General features: G+C 41.0%; 1 protein-coding gene across 1 annotated transcript in view; it reads right to left on the reverse strand.

Moving 5' to 3' along the window:
* Positions 1–15,340, reverse strand: part of TRHDE (thyrotropin releasing hormone degrading enzyme) — a 1,580,966-nt gene that overhangs the window by 1,074,964 nt on the left and 490,662 nt on the right. Inside the window, exon 3 of the mRNA XM_073620033.1 lies at positions 8,544–8,670. Within this exon, the coding sequence (XP_073476134.1) occupies positions 8,544–8,670 (127 nt within the window). The remainder of the gene's footprint in view (positions 1–8,543; positions 8,671–15,340) is intronic.

Here is a 15,340-nt window from a genome sequence, read left to right on the forward strand (position 1 = left end):
TCGCCCTCTAGTGATTAACCCCTTCACTGCCGGTGTCATTTACACAGTAATCAATGCATTTTTATAGCACTGATCGCTGTATAAATGACAATGGTCCCAAATTAGTGTCAAAAATGTCTGATGTGTCCGCCATAATGTCGCAGTCCTGATAAAAATCGCAGATCGCTGCCATTACTAATAGAGAAAAAAATTAATAATAAAAATGCCATAAACTATCCCCTATTTTGTAGACGCTATAACTTTTGAGCAAACCAATCAATATACGCTTATTGTGATTTTTTTACCAAAAATATGTAGAAGAATACATATTGGCCTAAACTGAGGAAAAAAATGGTTTTTATATATTTTTGGGGGATATTTATTATAACAAAAAGTAAAAAGTAATGCATTTTTTTCAAAATTGTCGCTCTTTTTTGTTTAAAGCACAAAAAAAAACGCAGATGTGATCAAATACCACCAAAAGAAAGCTTTATTTGTCGGAAAAAAAGGACGTCAATTTTGTTTGGGTGCAACGTCGCATGACCGTGCAATTGTCAATTAAAGCGACGCAGTGCCGAATCGCAAAAAGTGCTCTGGTCAGGAAAGGGGTAAAATTTTCCAGGGCTGAAGCGGTTAAATTGCAGCTTACCAATTCTGAGATGATGTGGCTGCATTAGTTTTCTTTTTTAGGCCTCTATTTTTTTACCTCTATTTTTACCTGGTTATCCAGCCACCAGCGAGTTTGTTATTTTTCAACATCCCTTAACAGATCAAACTGTCCAGTTAAACTAGCAGTTAGGGGGTTGAGACAAACTATTTAAAACTGACAGGGGTGTGTACAATGGTCAGATTTCATTTATTTATGCAAAACCTTGATCTAAAAGGTAAAAAGAGAAAAAAATGTTTGCTGTAACTGCTTATAAAGCATTACTGGAGTTCAGCTTCAATTTTTTAGTCAAGTCCATCTAAATCTGCTAGTCTAACACTACCCTCTCCCCAGACTGACAATGCTGCTGTTCAAAGGCAGAGGTGGCTCTCTAATTAGGCAGTCACCTAAGGCCTCGCACTCGCAGGGGCCTCACGGCCTCCTAATTTGCCTGTGATCAATCTCTGATGTCATGGCCTCATCACGGAGAGTCCCGGTCCAGTGGTAGCGGGTGCAGGGAGTGGGACAGTACAGGCCTCTAGGTGGCAGCAGCGACTTGATGACAGCACCCAGCTCCAGGTGCCATCTCTACAAGGCGTGCGGGTGGCATGTCCATGTGGGACCTGCAGCAGAGCTGCTCCTTCAGCCTGCGTTGCTCATCCAACCTCTCCGCAACTGCCTCCTATTCGGTTCAGCAGTTGGGGCTGGGGGCGCTGAAACTATCCAGCTAAGCTGCCCCATGATTGTGAAGAGGAAGGAGCTCCACCTTCAATGTCCTTATTCTGCCTGGCCTACCAGAGAGAACAAGAGTGCCCGTGCACCCTCCCTGTGTGCCTGAATAGCAGGAGCTATGGGGAGACTGCACATAGTGAAATAGATTTTTCCATATTTCTCCATGCAGCCGCTGAATGTCTGCAGGAGGGAGAGGAGGAGCAGTGATCATTCAGCGGCTGCATGGAGGAATATGAAAAAATCAATTCTACTATCTGCAGACTCCCCACCGCTCCTATCCAACTTCTTCTGCATCCCCGTGCTCTCCGGCCCCTCCTTGTGCTCTCTGCCTCCGCCCCTCCTGCTCTACAGCAGCCCCATCCTTGTGCTCCCCTCCTGCTCTTCAGCTCCTCCTTTTGTTCCCTGGCTCCTCCCCAGTGCTTTCCAGCACCCCCCGCTCTCCACTGCAATTTTTTCTGCCCCAGCGTTCTACAGCCCCCACCCCTCCTGTGCTCTCCACCTTTTCCAGCACTCTCCAGCCCCCACCCCCCAGCACTCTCCAGCTCCTCCCTGCTCTTTGCTGCCCTCCAGTGCTCTCACAGACTGGGACATGGGGCACAGGAGGGGCTGCCGACAGGGACAGGGCTAGGGATCTCTCACCCCCTTTTTCTCACCTCCCCCTCTTGCTCTCCCCCTCACTCCCTCTCTCCCCCCTTTCGCTCTCCACCTCCCCATCTCTCTCTCTCCCCTCTCTCTTTCTCTAATCTTCCCTCCTCTTTCTCCCCTCCCTCTGTCATCCTCCTTTCTCCCACCACCCTCTCCTCCCTTCCTTTCTCTCTCCTCACCTCTTCCCCCTCTTTCCTCACCTCTCCCCCTCCTCTCCTCTCTCCCCCCTCCCCCTCTCGCTCACCCTCTCCCTCCTCCTCTCTCACTCATCCTCTCTCTCTCTCTCTCTCCTCTTTCGTGCACCCTCTCGCTCACCCCCCTCTCTCCCTCCACTTTCCCTCTCCCCCTCTCTCTCTCTCCCTCTCGCTCACCCTCTCTCTGACCCACTCTCCCCCCTCACACACAATTTCTTGCTCCCCTACCCCTCTCTCCCACTCCCCCTTTCTCTCTCTCTCTCCCCCTTCTCTCTTTCCCTCGCCCCTCTCTCCCCCTCCTCTCTCTCTTTCCCTTGCCCCTCTCTCTCTCTCTCTCCCCCTCCCTCCCTCTTCCCCTCCCTCTCCCACTCTTTCTCTCTCTCTCCCTCTTTCTCTCTTCCACTCCCTCTCTCTCTCCCGCTCCCTCTTCCCCCCACCCCCCTCTCCCACCTCCCCCTCCCCCTGCACTGTGCTGGGATCCCCCCACTCTACTTCCTCTGTAGATGTGGAATGACTCAATGACATCCCCTCCCCATTCTCCCAAGACACGGGAAATTCTTAGAGGGGTTGCCACCTTGCTGGGTCCCAGATGTTTTATTGACTGCATATGTCTGATGGGTGAGGAGGGTGCCCTGGAAGTGGTGCTGATGAACTGTGTGCTAGATCTGTGAATCTTTATTCAGCCATTTTTATTGCTTGAATTTTTTTCCTATTATGGGCGTGATTGGGGCCTCGTGTAAGTTTTGCCTAAGGCCTCACAAAGCCTACAGCCCCCTCTTTCCAAAGGTGTCTGCTTTACTACTTCATCCAGAATGCAGACACTATCATAGGAAGTGAAGAGTGCTACTGGCTGGATCACCAGGGGAAATAAGGGTAAAGAAACCCAAAAAAGAAAACAAATGCAGCCAGCACATCTGAGGATTTCTAAACTGCTTGGTTTAATACCACTTTGAAGTATACCTAAACTCAAAAACAAAAATGAAACATATTTCAACATAGATACAAAGGGGGTTATTTACTAATGGCAAATCCACTCTGCACTACAAGTGCACTGCAAGTGCAGCTGAAAGTGCACTTGGAAGTGCAGTCGCTGTAGATCTGAGGGGAAGATCTGAAATGAGGAGAAGCTCTGCTGATTTTATTATCCAATGATGTGCAAGCAAAAATGCTGTTTTTTATTTTCCTTGCATGTCCCCCTCAGATCTACAGTGACTGCACTTCCAAGTCCACTTGCAGTGCACTCCCAAGTGCACTTCATGTGCAATTGTAGTGCAAAGTGGATTTGCCTTTAGTAAAATAACCCCAAAGGCTGCAATATGTTGTATTTTTTTCATGTTTTTTCTTTATTTTTAACTGGTGATACTGCCAGCAACATACTTTCTGTCTTAGGGTGGCTACACTTACTCCTCCACTAGATCTACGAAGGAGCAGCATAGCCAACTTTGGACAGCAACACTGTTGGATGAACTAGTAGATATAGATGGAGTTTGCAAATAAAGCTTTTTAAATCCACTGTGCACTTCCAAGAAAAGCTCGCGTCTGACTTTTTCTGTCGGACATTCCGCTCGTGTGTACACGGCATAAGTGTTTATTTGTTTCCTTTTGGGATAAAGATTTTAGTTAAATTAGTAAAAGCTGACCATTGTAAGTAGCTCTAGCAGTGTTACATAGTTTGTCACAGCCCTCTAACTGCCACCTTTGCTGGACAGCTTGGTCTGTTAAAGGATGTTGGAAGATAGCAGACTTACTGGAACAAACAACAAGTGCAAATAAAGGGAAAAGGCAAAAAAAGAAAACTAGTGCAGCCAATGTTATTTTTTGTATGTTCTGATGCAAAGGGCTGTGCCCCTACATCAGCATTGAGTTACTATACCACTATTGCCTCCCCTTATCCAGGGGTAAGATTTCTTTCTGATGCATCCTGTTGAGATTCATTGTTTTTACCTTCAATAAAAAATGTAAACAAGAAAAATAAACTATTAACACTTCTATATCTGAAAACATTCTTAATTTACAGCATTTTTTCACGCTTGCCTACTTTTGCACAGTAGTGAACACACCCACCAAAAATCCATTGCCCTCTTGGTAGAGGCAAGATTTTGCTTTCTCATGTGAGAATTGAATAGAGACTTGAATGAAGCAAAGATCTAGTGACGGAATTAAGCAGACGCAAGGAGATACTTATAGGTGATTACTCTCTGCAGGTAATCAGGTACATATTCCTATCCAGCAAGCAGCACAGTAGTGGCTTACCAAATCTCACTTGAAATCTAGTGAGAGTAGGAATTAGACACGGGCAATCAGAGGCATGAGGTCTTAGATGATTTCACACTACATATACAGTATACAGCTATAAGGCTCAGGGCACAGGAAATGCACTGCTACTTTAGTAGAAGGATTTCCAGGCAAACGGTAAAAATTTCATGGCACTGCTTAGGTACAACTAACATTTCTAGAAATTCCCTATGAGACAGAAAATCTTTACTTTTTTAGTTCAGGTCCTCTTTAAAATATATTGTATTTCAAGTTGAATATTACTTATACTTGTTTTTAACATAAAAAAGATCTGAAAACAGTCAGTTAGGGAAATATTGACATCTATGGTGAACTTATATTACCTTTATGTACAATTTAAACCTGTCCTCCAATACCTTGCATATTTAGCATAGTAAAAATGTATCAAATCCACATGAATACAGCACAAGTAGGGATGGTGCCGATGTTCGAATCAAAGTCAGTGTACAGTATATAATACAGTACATTGAAGTGGTTAAGGGGAACCCTATGACAGAATTAAAGTATTAAAAAATGGCATCCCCCCCCAATCCGTACAAGGCCCTTTGGGTCTGGTATAGATTTTTAAGGGGAACTTCATGCCAAAATGTAAAATACATTTGACGTGGAGTCAAACACGTACGTCTCCCCAAAATCCACACCAGACCCTTATCTGAGCAAGAAGCCTGGCTGGCCAGGAAGGGGGAGGGCCTGCAAGTGAGCGCCCTCCCCCTCCTGAACCATACCAGGCAGCTTGCCCTCAACATGGGGAGAGTGCTTTGGGGTGCTTTCTATGTTTCTGGTCTGTCAGACACTTTTTTCTGTGAATGGGTAGGGGTAAAATGTACTTGATATCTATTCATATAGGGGGGCCGGGATCTGGGGGCCCCCTTGTTAAAGAGGGCTTCCATATTCCAATAAGCCCCCCACCCACAGACCCTGACAACCAATGGCCAGGTATGGAGCACCCTCCCTATGTTGAAGGCATGTGGCCTGGTAAGGTTCAGGAGGGGGGGCTCTTGCTCACCCATCCCCCATCCTGTCCTCCAGGCTGCATGCTCAGATAAGGGTCTGGTATGGATTTTGGGAGGGACTCCATGCTCCCCTTAAAATCCATACCAAACCTGAAGGGCCTGGTATGAACTGGGGGGGACGACCCAAGCTGTTTTTCCCTTGATTTTTCATTTATATTGCTGGGAGTTGGCAATACATTACAGACGCGAGCAAGTTTAAATTACATTTTTGCCTTTAGAAATGTCATTTTGCTGCCACACTACACATTACACAGATGCGCCACTTTACAGGCAGACTAAGGGGACCCCCCAGGCACAATATTTAAAGGAATATTTAATTTTTCTTGTTTCAATCTAAGCATTATTAAAATCACTGCTTCTGAAAAAACAGTTGTTTTAAAAACTTTTTTTGCATTGCTACATGTCCCCTAGGGCAGTACCCGGGTTCCCATACACTTTTTATGGGAATAACTTGCATATAAGCCTTTAAAATTATCACTTATGATTTTTCATGTTTGTGTCCCATAGACTTTAATAGTGTTCACATGTTCGCCTAAACTTTTTGCCTGTTCGCATGTTCTGGTGCGAATCAACCCGGGGGGTGTTTGGTCCATCCCTAAGTACAAGGATAAAAGCATAACTTTGCAGAACCTTTAATTTCACATGTGTTTTCTTCTTACATTTTAACTGCTACAAGTAAAGCTATCAACATTTATAAATACTGGAATCTAGAAATACTCTGCCGATGAAGCTTCATACTGTACCTCTACTTCTTACTGAGCTTTGGTGGTTGGCCTTACCTTTAAATGCCCCTGCAATTTCCTAAAAGAGCTTTTAGCAGTTTGGTCTGGTACAATTGATGGTTGAACACTAATTTGATGTATGTACAAAAACTATTTATGCTTTGATATATCTACAGTATATTGTACATAATATGTTTCTCATGTTTCTCATGACATTTCTGTGTGGTTATTATTTCCTCATGGCTGATCAAACATTGAGAAAAGTCATCTCCATCCCACCACATTCTCATATATTTAAATATATTTAAAATATAGCATTTTACAACATAGACATATCTGTACTGGGTTTAGTCTTATTTGTATATATGTATATTGTGATATATGGGTTAGTAAAGAAATGGAGTATCCGTATTTGTAGAAACACATCTCATCACAAACTTTTTTTAATATGTTCTTATGAAAACATACACCTACTCTGCTCATACTAGGATTAACTTTTGTCAGCATTAGCTGGTGACCAAGTAAATTACAGGATTTACCATTCGCTGATAAACTTTATACTCTCTGTGTACAGGAAAGTATGAATGGGTTTCTAGTTTAAGAGTGATCTTCCGATATGAGATGTCTTAGGCATTTAAAAAAAAAAAGTAGTGTTTCTGAGCTGTTTCGGTGGTTGCCTCTGGTTCAAAAAAGTAAAGATGAAAACATTTACATTCTATTTTACTATTGCTGTCTGATCATATTAGATCTCTCTCTCTTTCTCTCTCTCTCTCTAGTTGGACATTAGATGTTCTTGTTGTTTTTACTGTTACTATTCACATATTGTTTGCTTCTTGGCATTTATCTGCCATGCCCACCAAAGTGTATAAACTAAGGCTGGCCATACACATGTAGATCTCTCCCCATCAATCCCGCAGGCTAAACAGTATGAATGGAGGAATCTCCCCTGTCAGCTATTGTATTCAAACAGCCACGGAACCTGCCACTCCCTGAAAACTCACAGTGCTGCATCTGATAGGGTGCAGTCACTGCCAAGCTGATACATTTCCACCCAGCCAGTGGATTTTTGCTAACATGATCACCCAGAGATTGGATTTTGTCTGATTCAGCATGGACTGGTCATAACTTGAGCCATTAGCTTAATATGTCTGCAAGTACCAAGTGCTTTAGTGTCATATAACATATACATCATTACTTTTTGTAGAAGGAGAAGGTCTTCTTTTGAAAAAAAACCCTGCAGAAGAATTCTGAATAGAAATTTGTTTTGGCAAAACAAATATTTCTGGTGAAGCTATTTTCAAACTTAATATACTTAAAACTGATCTTTAAACACCACTGTTGAACAGGAGATCTAAACCCAAAAACAAAACAAATGAATACAGCTTTAGATGTGTTTTTTTTCTCTCTCTTCTGAAATCTTTTTTGCAGGCTAAATACTTTTCCTGGAAATTCAGGAAACTTATTTATACAAGTTGACTTGAAGAATTCCATTGTTCCTGTGCATTAAACTGATATCTCAAGGTATATTCTATTAACTACAGAATATCTTCCCCTGATCCAATGAAGAAGAGTTTAAAGGAAGATGCTCTGTAGTACTAACACACTTCATGTGCTGATTCTCAATGGATGCTGTGCAGTGAGTGATCATTAATACTAGGCAGTGTTACTGGCAGAATCATCAGGTAAAAATTAAAGCAAAATGCCTGAAAAAAGGAAACTAATGCAGCTACATCTAAGGACTGGCAAGCTTCAATGTATATATTTTAGTTTTGAGTTTAGCTACCCTTTGTAATATTTTAAACCAATTACTACTGCATTACCTACAGTATGTAGTGTATCAATTTTTGTTGTATTTTCCTAAATACATTTGGCTACATTGGAATGTATTAGGTCATTAAGGTTCCATGTTCCACGTTTTCCAAAGAGGATGAGGGTTTGAACAGGGACAAAAATAAAAAATGACTGTGCCCTGTGCTCAAGCCACAATTTAGCATCCTCCAATATCCTCAAATAATTGCTTATATCCTCAAACAATTACATTTCTTACAATTAGCTTCCTTCAAAAGCGATAAACTGACTACAAATACCACCATAAAAAAATAAATAAAAAACCTAAATGAAGTTGCCACTAACACAAAGCAATTATGTCAAAATGCATATGGCAATCTTTTATTAAATATTATAACATGTATCTAAAGCCACTTTAAATAAAAATCCTTTTAAAACCACATTAAATGAAATTACAAATTCATTTATAGCATTATATAGAGGACAAGCATAAGTCAGGTTAAGAGATGGTACTTTTTTTAACCCTTACCCAATTTTGGCAACGAGTATGGAACCTTGAAGTAATCTTCATAAAATTCCAAAAGTCTTTTTGTGATATTGAGGGCATAGTCTCCAGATCCCCTTCTCACTGCATCAGGTCGTGCATAAAGTCTTACCTGGAAAGAAAAGTAAATGCCCAGTTTAATAACTTGTTAAAGTCTAGCAATAATTGAGGCTATAACAATAACTATAAATAAAATCACTTATACTATAATAAAATAAAACAAGCATTGCCAAAAATATTGCTCAAACCACACTAGTGAAAAAGAATAAGTTAAAAAAAAAAGCACATACAGCGAACGGGATTTTTCAATTCATTGCTTTTTTTTCAATTAATTGCCAATCAGTTCAAATCCTTGTAACCCCCCCATCATAAAAAACGCTTGCCTTAGTTATATCCTTTCTACTACAAAAAGGATATGGTGCTTAATTAGGCAATGTAGCTCTGATCCTCCTCAGCTCCCTCTGAATGAAATATGAACAATAAACCTTTGAGCATGGGTCAGTGGGACAGCTCAAAACAGAAGAACTATCACCTCCACATAGCATAACTCTTTTATTTAACAAACACACAAATTAATCCTTACCTTATCTTACACAGCGCGAGTGCTTCACAGCATTAGCAATATGAGACTTTACAGACAGTGCTAATCACTTGCCTACCTTGCTTTACAAAAGCAATTCCACTCATACTCCAGGATCATCACTTAGTTGATACAGTAGCTTGGCCAGACATGCTTCATCAAATCAAGACATTGTCAAAGGCACAGAATACTGCGTGTAAAGTGCTTACTTATTGTGCAGGCATCACCATAATATCAGTCGCAAGTGTGACAGCTTAACCCTGAATCTTGCATGAAATTTGATAGCAGTAAACATTATCGAGCCTTGTGGTGCAATAAATGACCACTAGCACCTCATCACCAAGAAAAACATGTAATTTGCTAAATCTCTTAATCAGGGTGGGACGTTTGAGGTGCCAAGTATAATCTTTAGACTAAATGGTAAAATAATAATAAAATGTATTACGGACTTCAAATAGCTATTTTACAAAAAACATTAAAAGAAGACAATTTCATAGTTATTGCCATATTGCAATTTATATTTCACAAACTTAGTTTATCTTGCCTCTCAACCACCAATGACCACATAAGGCAGAGCCTGCAAACTTCACCCGTGTATAGTATCAGTGTAACAATTTTATATATGCTAGAAGTGCACTTCAATTATTATATGCAAAGGTCATGGCTGTGTTGTCAACATGTTTCAATGTCTGCTTCCTCAGGAGAAGGAGGAACTCTACGTCACAACATGTAAATGTAATATGAAAAGAAATCTTGAATTAGTTGTTCACAATATGTGCAGACATAGGTTATGATTACATTTATAGTACTTAGATAGAAAACTAAAAAAAAAAATAAACATGTTATACTTACCTGCTCTGTGCAATGGTTTTGTACAGAGCAGCCCCAATACTCTTTTTGGGTCCCCTGCTGGTGATCCTGGCTCCTCCCCCCCTGCCAAGTGCCCCCCTCATAGCAAGAGGCTTGCTATGGGGGGCACTTGAGCAGGCTCGCTCCCTAGCTCCATTCTTGTAAATGAATGGCTCAGCCCCACCCCTCACTCTCTCCTCATTGGTTTACTGGCTGTGATTAACAGATGCTGCTATGTGAGCCAATGAGGAGAGAGAGACCCAGGAGAGCTGCTGTTCTCATGCACATTGCTGGATCAAGATGGGGCTCAGGTAAGTATAAGGGGGTGCTAGGGGGAAGCTGTACCCAGTAGGTTGTTTACCTTAATGCATGGAATTGAACCACTTTATCTACTTGCCTACCTGGGAAATGTTTTCAATTTTTCACATACATGTTAAAATCTGCATATTTTGCAAGAAAATTAGTTAGAACCCTCAAACATTATATACTGTCTGAAAGCAGGGGCCCTGGAGAAAAAAAAGGTGGCTATTGAATTTTTTTTCATGTCACACAATATTTGTGAAGACATTTTTCACATTAATTCTTTTTTTTTTTTTAAATACACTTAAATTGTAGGGCACATAAATACAATATACTGTAATATCCACCTTTTGGTAAACTATAAAAATACGATGTTGCATGAAGTGAAGAGATAATAAACATGTCAGGACTTAAAATTGTGCATATCTGTGAAATAGTGACAAATTACAGTACCTAAAGTTGTTCATATCTAGTGCTTTAAAAGTTTTTACAGGTTATCATTTTAGAGCTAAGCATGGCCTATGGCACTAGAATTATTGCACGCACTCCAAAGTTTGTGGTGATACCTCAAACTTGTGGTGCAATCATAATTTACTTATGTGCCTTAGACCTATGTGTGTGTTTGCATTTGTACATGAACACAGAAGAATTGGGATTTCATTTAGCTTTATTCTTATCACAAGGTATGAACAAGCCCACTGCTTGGGCAGTGTCAGATACTTCTTATTGAGACATCTGGGGGTCTATTAAACCCCTGATATCTCATCTGCCCTTCAAAGCATTATTATTATTGTTATTATTATTATACAGGAGTTATATAGCGCCAACATTTTGCGCAGCGCTTAACAAAATGAAGGCAGACATTACAGTTACATTGCAATTTGGTACAAGAGGAATCAGAGGGCCCTGCTCGCTAGAGCTTACAATCTAGGAGGGAGGGTCAATTGATACAAAAGGTAATAGCTGTGGAGGATGAGCTGATGGAGAAAGTAAAACAGTGTATTAGAAGCAGGACAAGCTTCTTTAAAGAGAAGGGTTTTCAGGGATCATCTAAAGATGGATAGATTGGGGGACAGTCGGACAGATTGGGGTAGGGAGTTCCAAAGGATGGGAGAAGCTCTAGAGAAATACTGTAGGCGAGCATGGGAGGAGGTGACAAGGGAGCTAGAGAGCAGGAGTTCTTGGGAGGACTGAAGAGAGTGGCTTGGTTGGTATTTTGAGACTAGGTTAGTGATGTAGCTGGGGGCAGAGTTGTGGACGGCTTTGTAAATTATTGTTAGTATTTGAATTTTATTCGTTGGGTGAGTGGAAGCCAGTGCACGGATTGGCAGAGAGGGGTGGAGGACACTGAACAGTTGGTAAGGTGGATGAGTCTTGCAGCAGCATTCATTATGGATTGAAGGGGGGATAGTGTATGTAAAGGTAGTCCCATGAGGTGTGAGTTGCAGTAGTCAAGGCGAGAGATGGCCAGAGAAATATTGTATTTGATCAGATGCTTCTCTGGCTGTGCCAGTCGGGGAATGACAGCACTGAATTCAGAAGTGACTAGAGTCTCATTGCTTCTGGCTTCATTCATCACAGAGGAGATGGAGGAATGGATGTTTCTCCATCTCCTTTGTGGGTAACCAACCTGACCACTTACAACAGTCCTGGGCTCCCTGGTCAAGAGGAAGAGAAAGAGAACAGCAATGTTTAGTGGTGGAAGGATAAGAGGGGGCCTACCATGTGCTGATTGAGTGGTGGAACCATCACAGGATCAGAGAATAATGATTTCCCAGAGGCATCATCCCAATATATACTACCAACAGAAATAAATACAAGAGCAAGTATGACTTTATGCCTGCCAGGAGATCATATAGAAAAACAAACAAAAAAAGTTGATTTATTACAAAAATGTTTCTTCATTAGAAGTTGCACAAGGAACATACTTCCAACAGACAGTTAAAACCATCACATCAAAAATTGGCAATGTAATAACAATATGTGTCCTTCAGTTGTGATATAACATCATTCAGTGGTCTACGCATTTCGCAGGCACAGGAACGTCTTCAGAAACTTTGACATCCTGTATATATAACTCCAACAATATAAAGGTTTTTCACAAATTCCTGTGTAAAAGAATGAAGCCCAGCCAGGGAAAAACAATGTGCCACCAGTATGGGGGGACCTCAAAAACATTTAGGACTCTAAATCCCTAAAGATGGAACATTCCATACAGCAAGGAACAAGACCAACATCTTCTGCTGCTATTACATGGCCGCTAGCCAAGTTCAAACTTCCATCCACAGAAGTGAAAAGAAGTGTTCATGACCATTTGGAATTTAGGATTGTGATTTTGCAATATCAGGTGCATACTGTTATTACATACACAGTTATTATATAATCCAGAACTGTTGAGCTGAAGACAAACAGTAAACACCTTTATATATGTGTAATATAATCATTCCACAGATGTGTGCAAATTATAAACACCATTTGTAAAAAAATCTCAAAAAGTCTCAAATATATACCCAGAATACACCCATGACTCCCTCCACCTTGCCACACACAGCCTCTTACCTCCAGGCTATAGGTGTTCTATACAAAGCTCAGCGGTGTGTGGACTAGCAGCAATGAATCTTTCCACTCCTGGACCACAGAACATACCAACAGGAGACTGCACCATAAACCTCCTCTCTGATGATATTTTCGGGGAAGAAAACTATTTATCTCACTAACAGGTGTGCTTGTTGTCAGTGCTGTATAAACTGTATTATCAGCTACATACAGAGTATAATGTTGTGTTCCAGAGTGCTGCTCAGCCATTCAGAGAAAGTTTTAGTTTTTCCGAATGAATACAATGCTGCCACATTGGCTCCACCCCTATACTGTTACTATACACTGGTGGAGTTTGCCAGCACTCCCTTATGTAGTCATTGGTGGTTGTAAAATGGCACTTTTAATGAAATTGTCTTCTTTTAATGGTTTTTGTAAAATAACGATATCAAGTCTGTAATAAAGTAAAATTTTATTATCCTGACATATAGCCTGAAGTTTATTCTTGGAACCTCGAAAAGCAGTAAATGATATTAAATAAAACAGATCTACTGTATGAACAACATAAAAGTATAAAAAAAGATACATAAGCAGGCATCAAAATTGTCAACAATGAATCCCCTAATCATTGCCTACCCCTTACAAAATATAACACCATCCACACCTTACTGCAAATATTAAAATTGAACATAGAATGCTAATAACTAGGGTTGTACCGATACCGACATTAGTATCAGTATCGATGCCAATACCAAGCATTTGCATGAGTACTTGTACTCATGCAAATGCTACGATACTTGATCCGATACCTGCATCCTCAGCATAGCAGGGGGGCTGGGCAGCCTCACAGATGATCGGTGTGGGCAGTTACAAGCACTGATCTTCCTGTATAACTTTTAATAGAGCAGCTGACAACCGCTTCTTCTCCTCTCCCTCCCGCGGCTTTCAGCTGCTTTATTAAAAAGGTATACAGGGAGATTGGTGCTTGTAACTGGCTGCAGTGATTGTCCCAACTGTCCCCTGTGTCCTCCTGCAGCTCCCTGGGTCCTCCTCCAGCTCCTCGAGTCTGCTTTGGTCCCCCTCTATGCTCCCCCTCCGTATCCTCCTCCGGTCCCTCTCTGTGCTCCCCCTCTGTGTCCTCCACCCCCACTGTGCTCCTCCGGTCCCCCCCCTTGTCCTGGATCTGTCAGGATGGAGAGCAGAGGAAGGAGCCTGTAAACATGTCATTTACCATCTCCTTCCTTTTCTGAATGAACAGATACAGTGATCGGTCCTAATTACTGACTCTATCCATTCATAACTGAGCATCGTAAACTGTGTTTACAATGTGCAGTTTATGAATGAAAAGAAGCCCCTGTCTCCTGTTCATTCATCTTCAGTGCACCTGAGGCTGCAGAGAAAGGGACTGGGGAATCTATGTCCTCAGTCCCTTTCCATGTCTTAAAGGGTAGATGTCAGGGGTCTGTTTAGACCCCTGATATCTCACCAAAGCCCCCCAACAGGGCTGATAATAAATAAATAAAGAATTGTAATAATAGAATATTTAAAAGTTTAAATTGAAAAAATAAAAAAATAATAAATTGTAAAAAATAAAATAAAAATAAAAAACTACTAAACACAGTCCACGCCTCATCAGTTCCACCTATCAGTGTCCATCAGTGCTGCATATTAGTGCCACTGTTACAGAACATTAAAAAAAAGTATCGGTAATCAGTATCAGCGAGTACTTGAAAAAAAAGTATCGGTACTTGTACTCGGTCTTAATCACTTCAGCCTCAGAAGGATTTGCCCCCTTAAAGACCAGACCTTTTTTGCGATACGGCACTGCATTGCTTTAACTGACAATTGCACGGTCATGCGACGTTGTATCCAAACAAAATGGACGTCCTTTTTTCCCCACAAATGGAGCTTTCTTTTGGTGGTATTTGATAATTTCTGCAGTTTTTCTTTTTTGCGCTATAAACAAAAAAAAAATGCCAATTTTGAAAAAAAAGTTATATTTTTCTACTTTTTGCTATAATAATTTAAAAAAATAATGATTCTTCCTCAGTTTAGGCCAATATTTATTCTACATATTTTTGGTGAAAAAAAATTGCAATAAGCATATGATTGGTTTGCGCAAACGTTATAGCATCTACAAAATAGGGGATATATTTATGGCATTTTTATTATTATTTTTTTTTACTAGTAATGGCAGAGATCTGCAATTTTTAATGGGACTGCGACATTGCAGTGGACACATTGGATCCTTTTGACACTATTTTGAGACCAATGATATTTATACAGCGATCAGAGTTAAAAATAGGCCTCTGATTACTGTATAAATGTCACTGGCAGGGAAGGGGTTTACACTAGGGGGCAATCAAGGGGTTAAATGTATGTCCTGGGGAGTGATTCTAACTGTGGGGGATTGGACTGCCTGAAGGAGGAGACATATCGCTGTTCATACTTAGTATAAACAACAGATGTGTCTCCTCACCCCTGACAGAAAAGAGATCTGTCTGTTTACACTGACAGA

This window comes from Aquarana catesbeiana, linkage group LG03 (genome assembly GCF_042186555.1).
Source record: "Aquarana catesbeiana isolate 2022-GZ linkage group LG03, ASM4218655v1, whole genome shotgun sequence".
NCBI classification, from domain to species: Eukaryota; Metazoa; Chordata; class Amphibia; order Anura; family Ranidae; genus Aquarana; species Aquarana catesbeiana.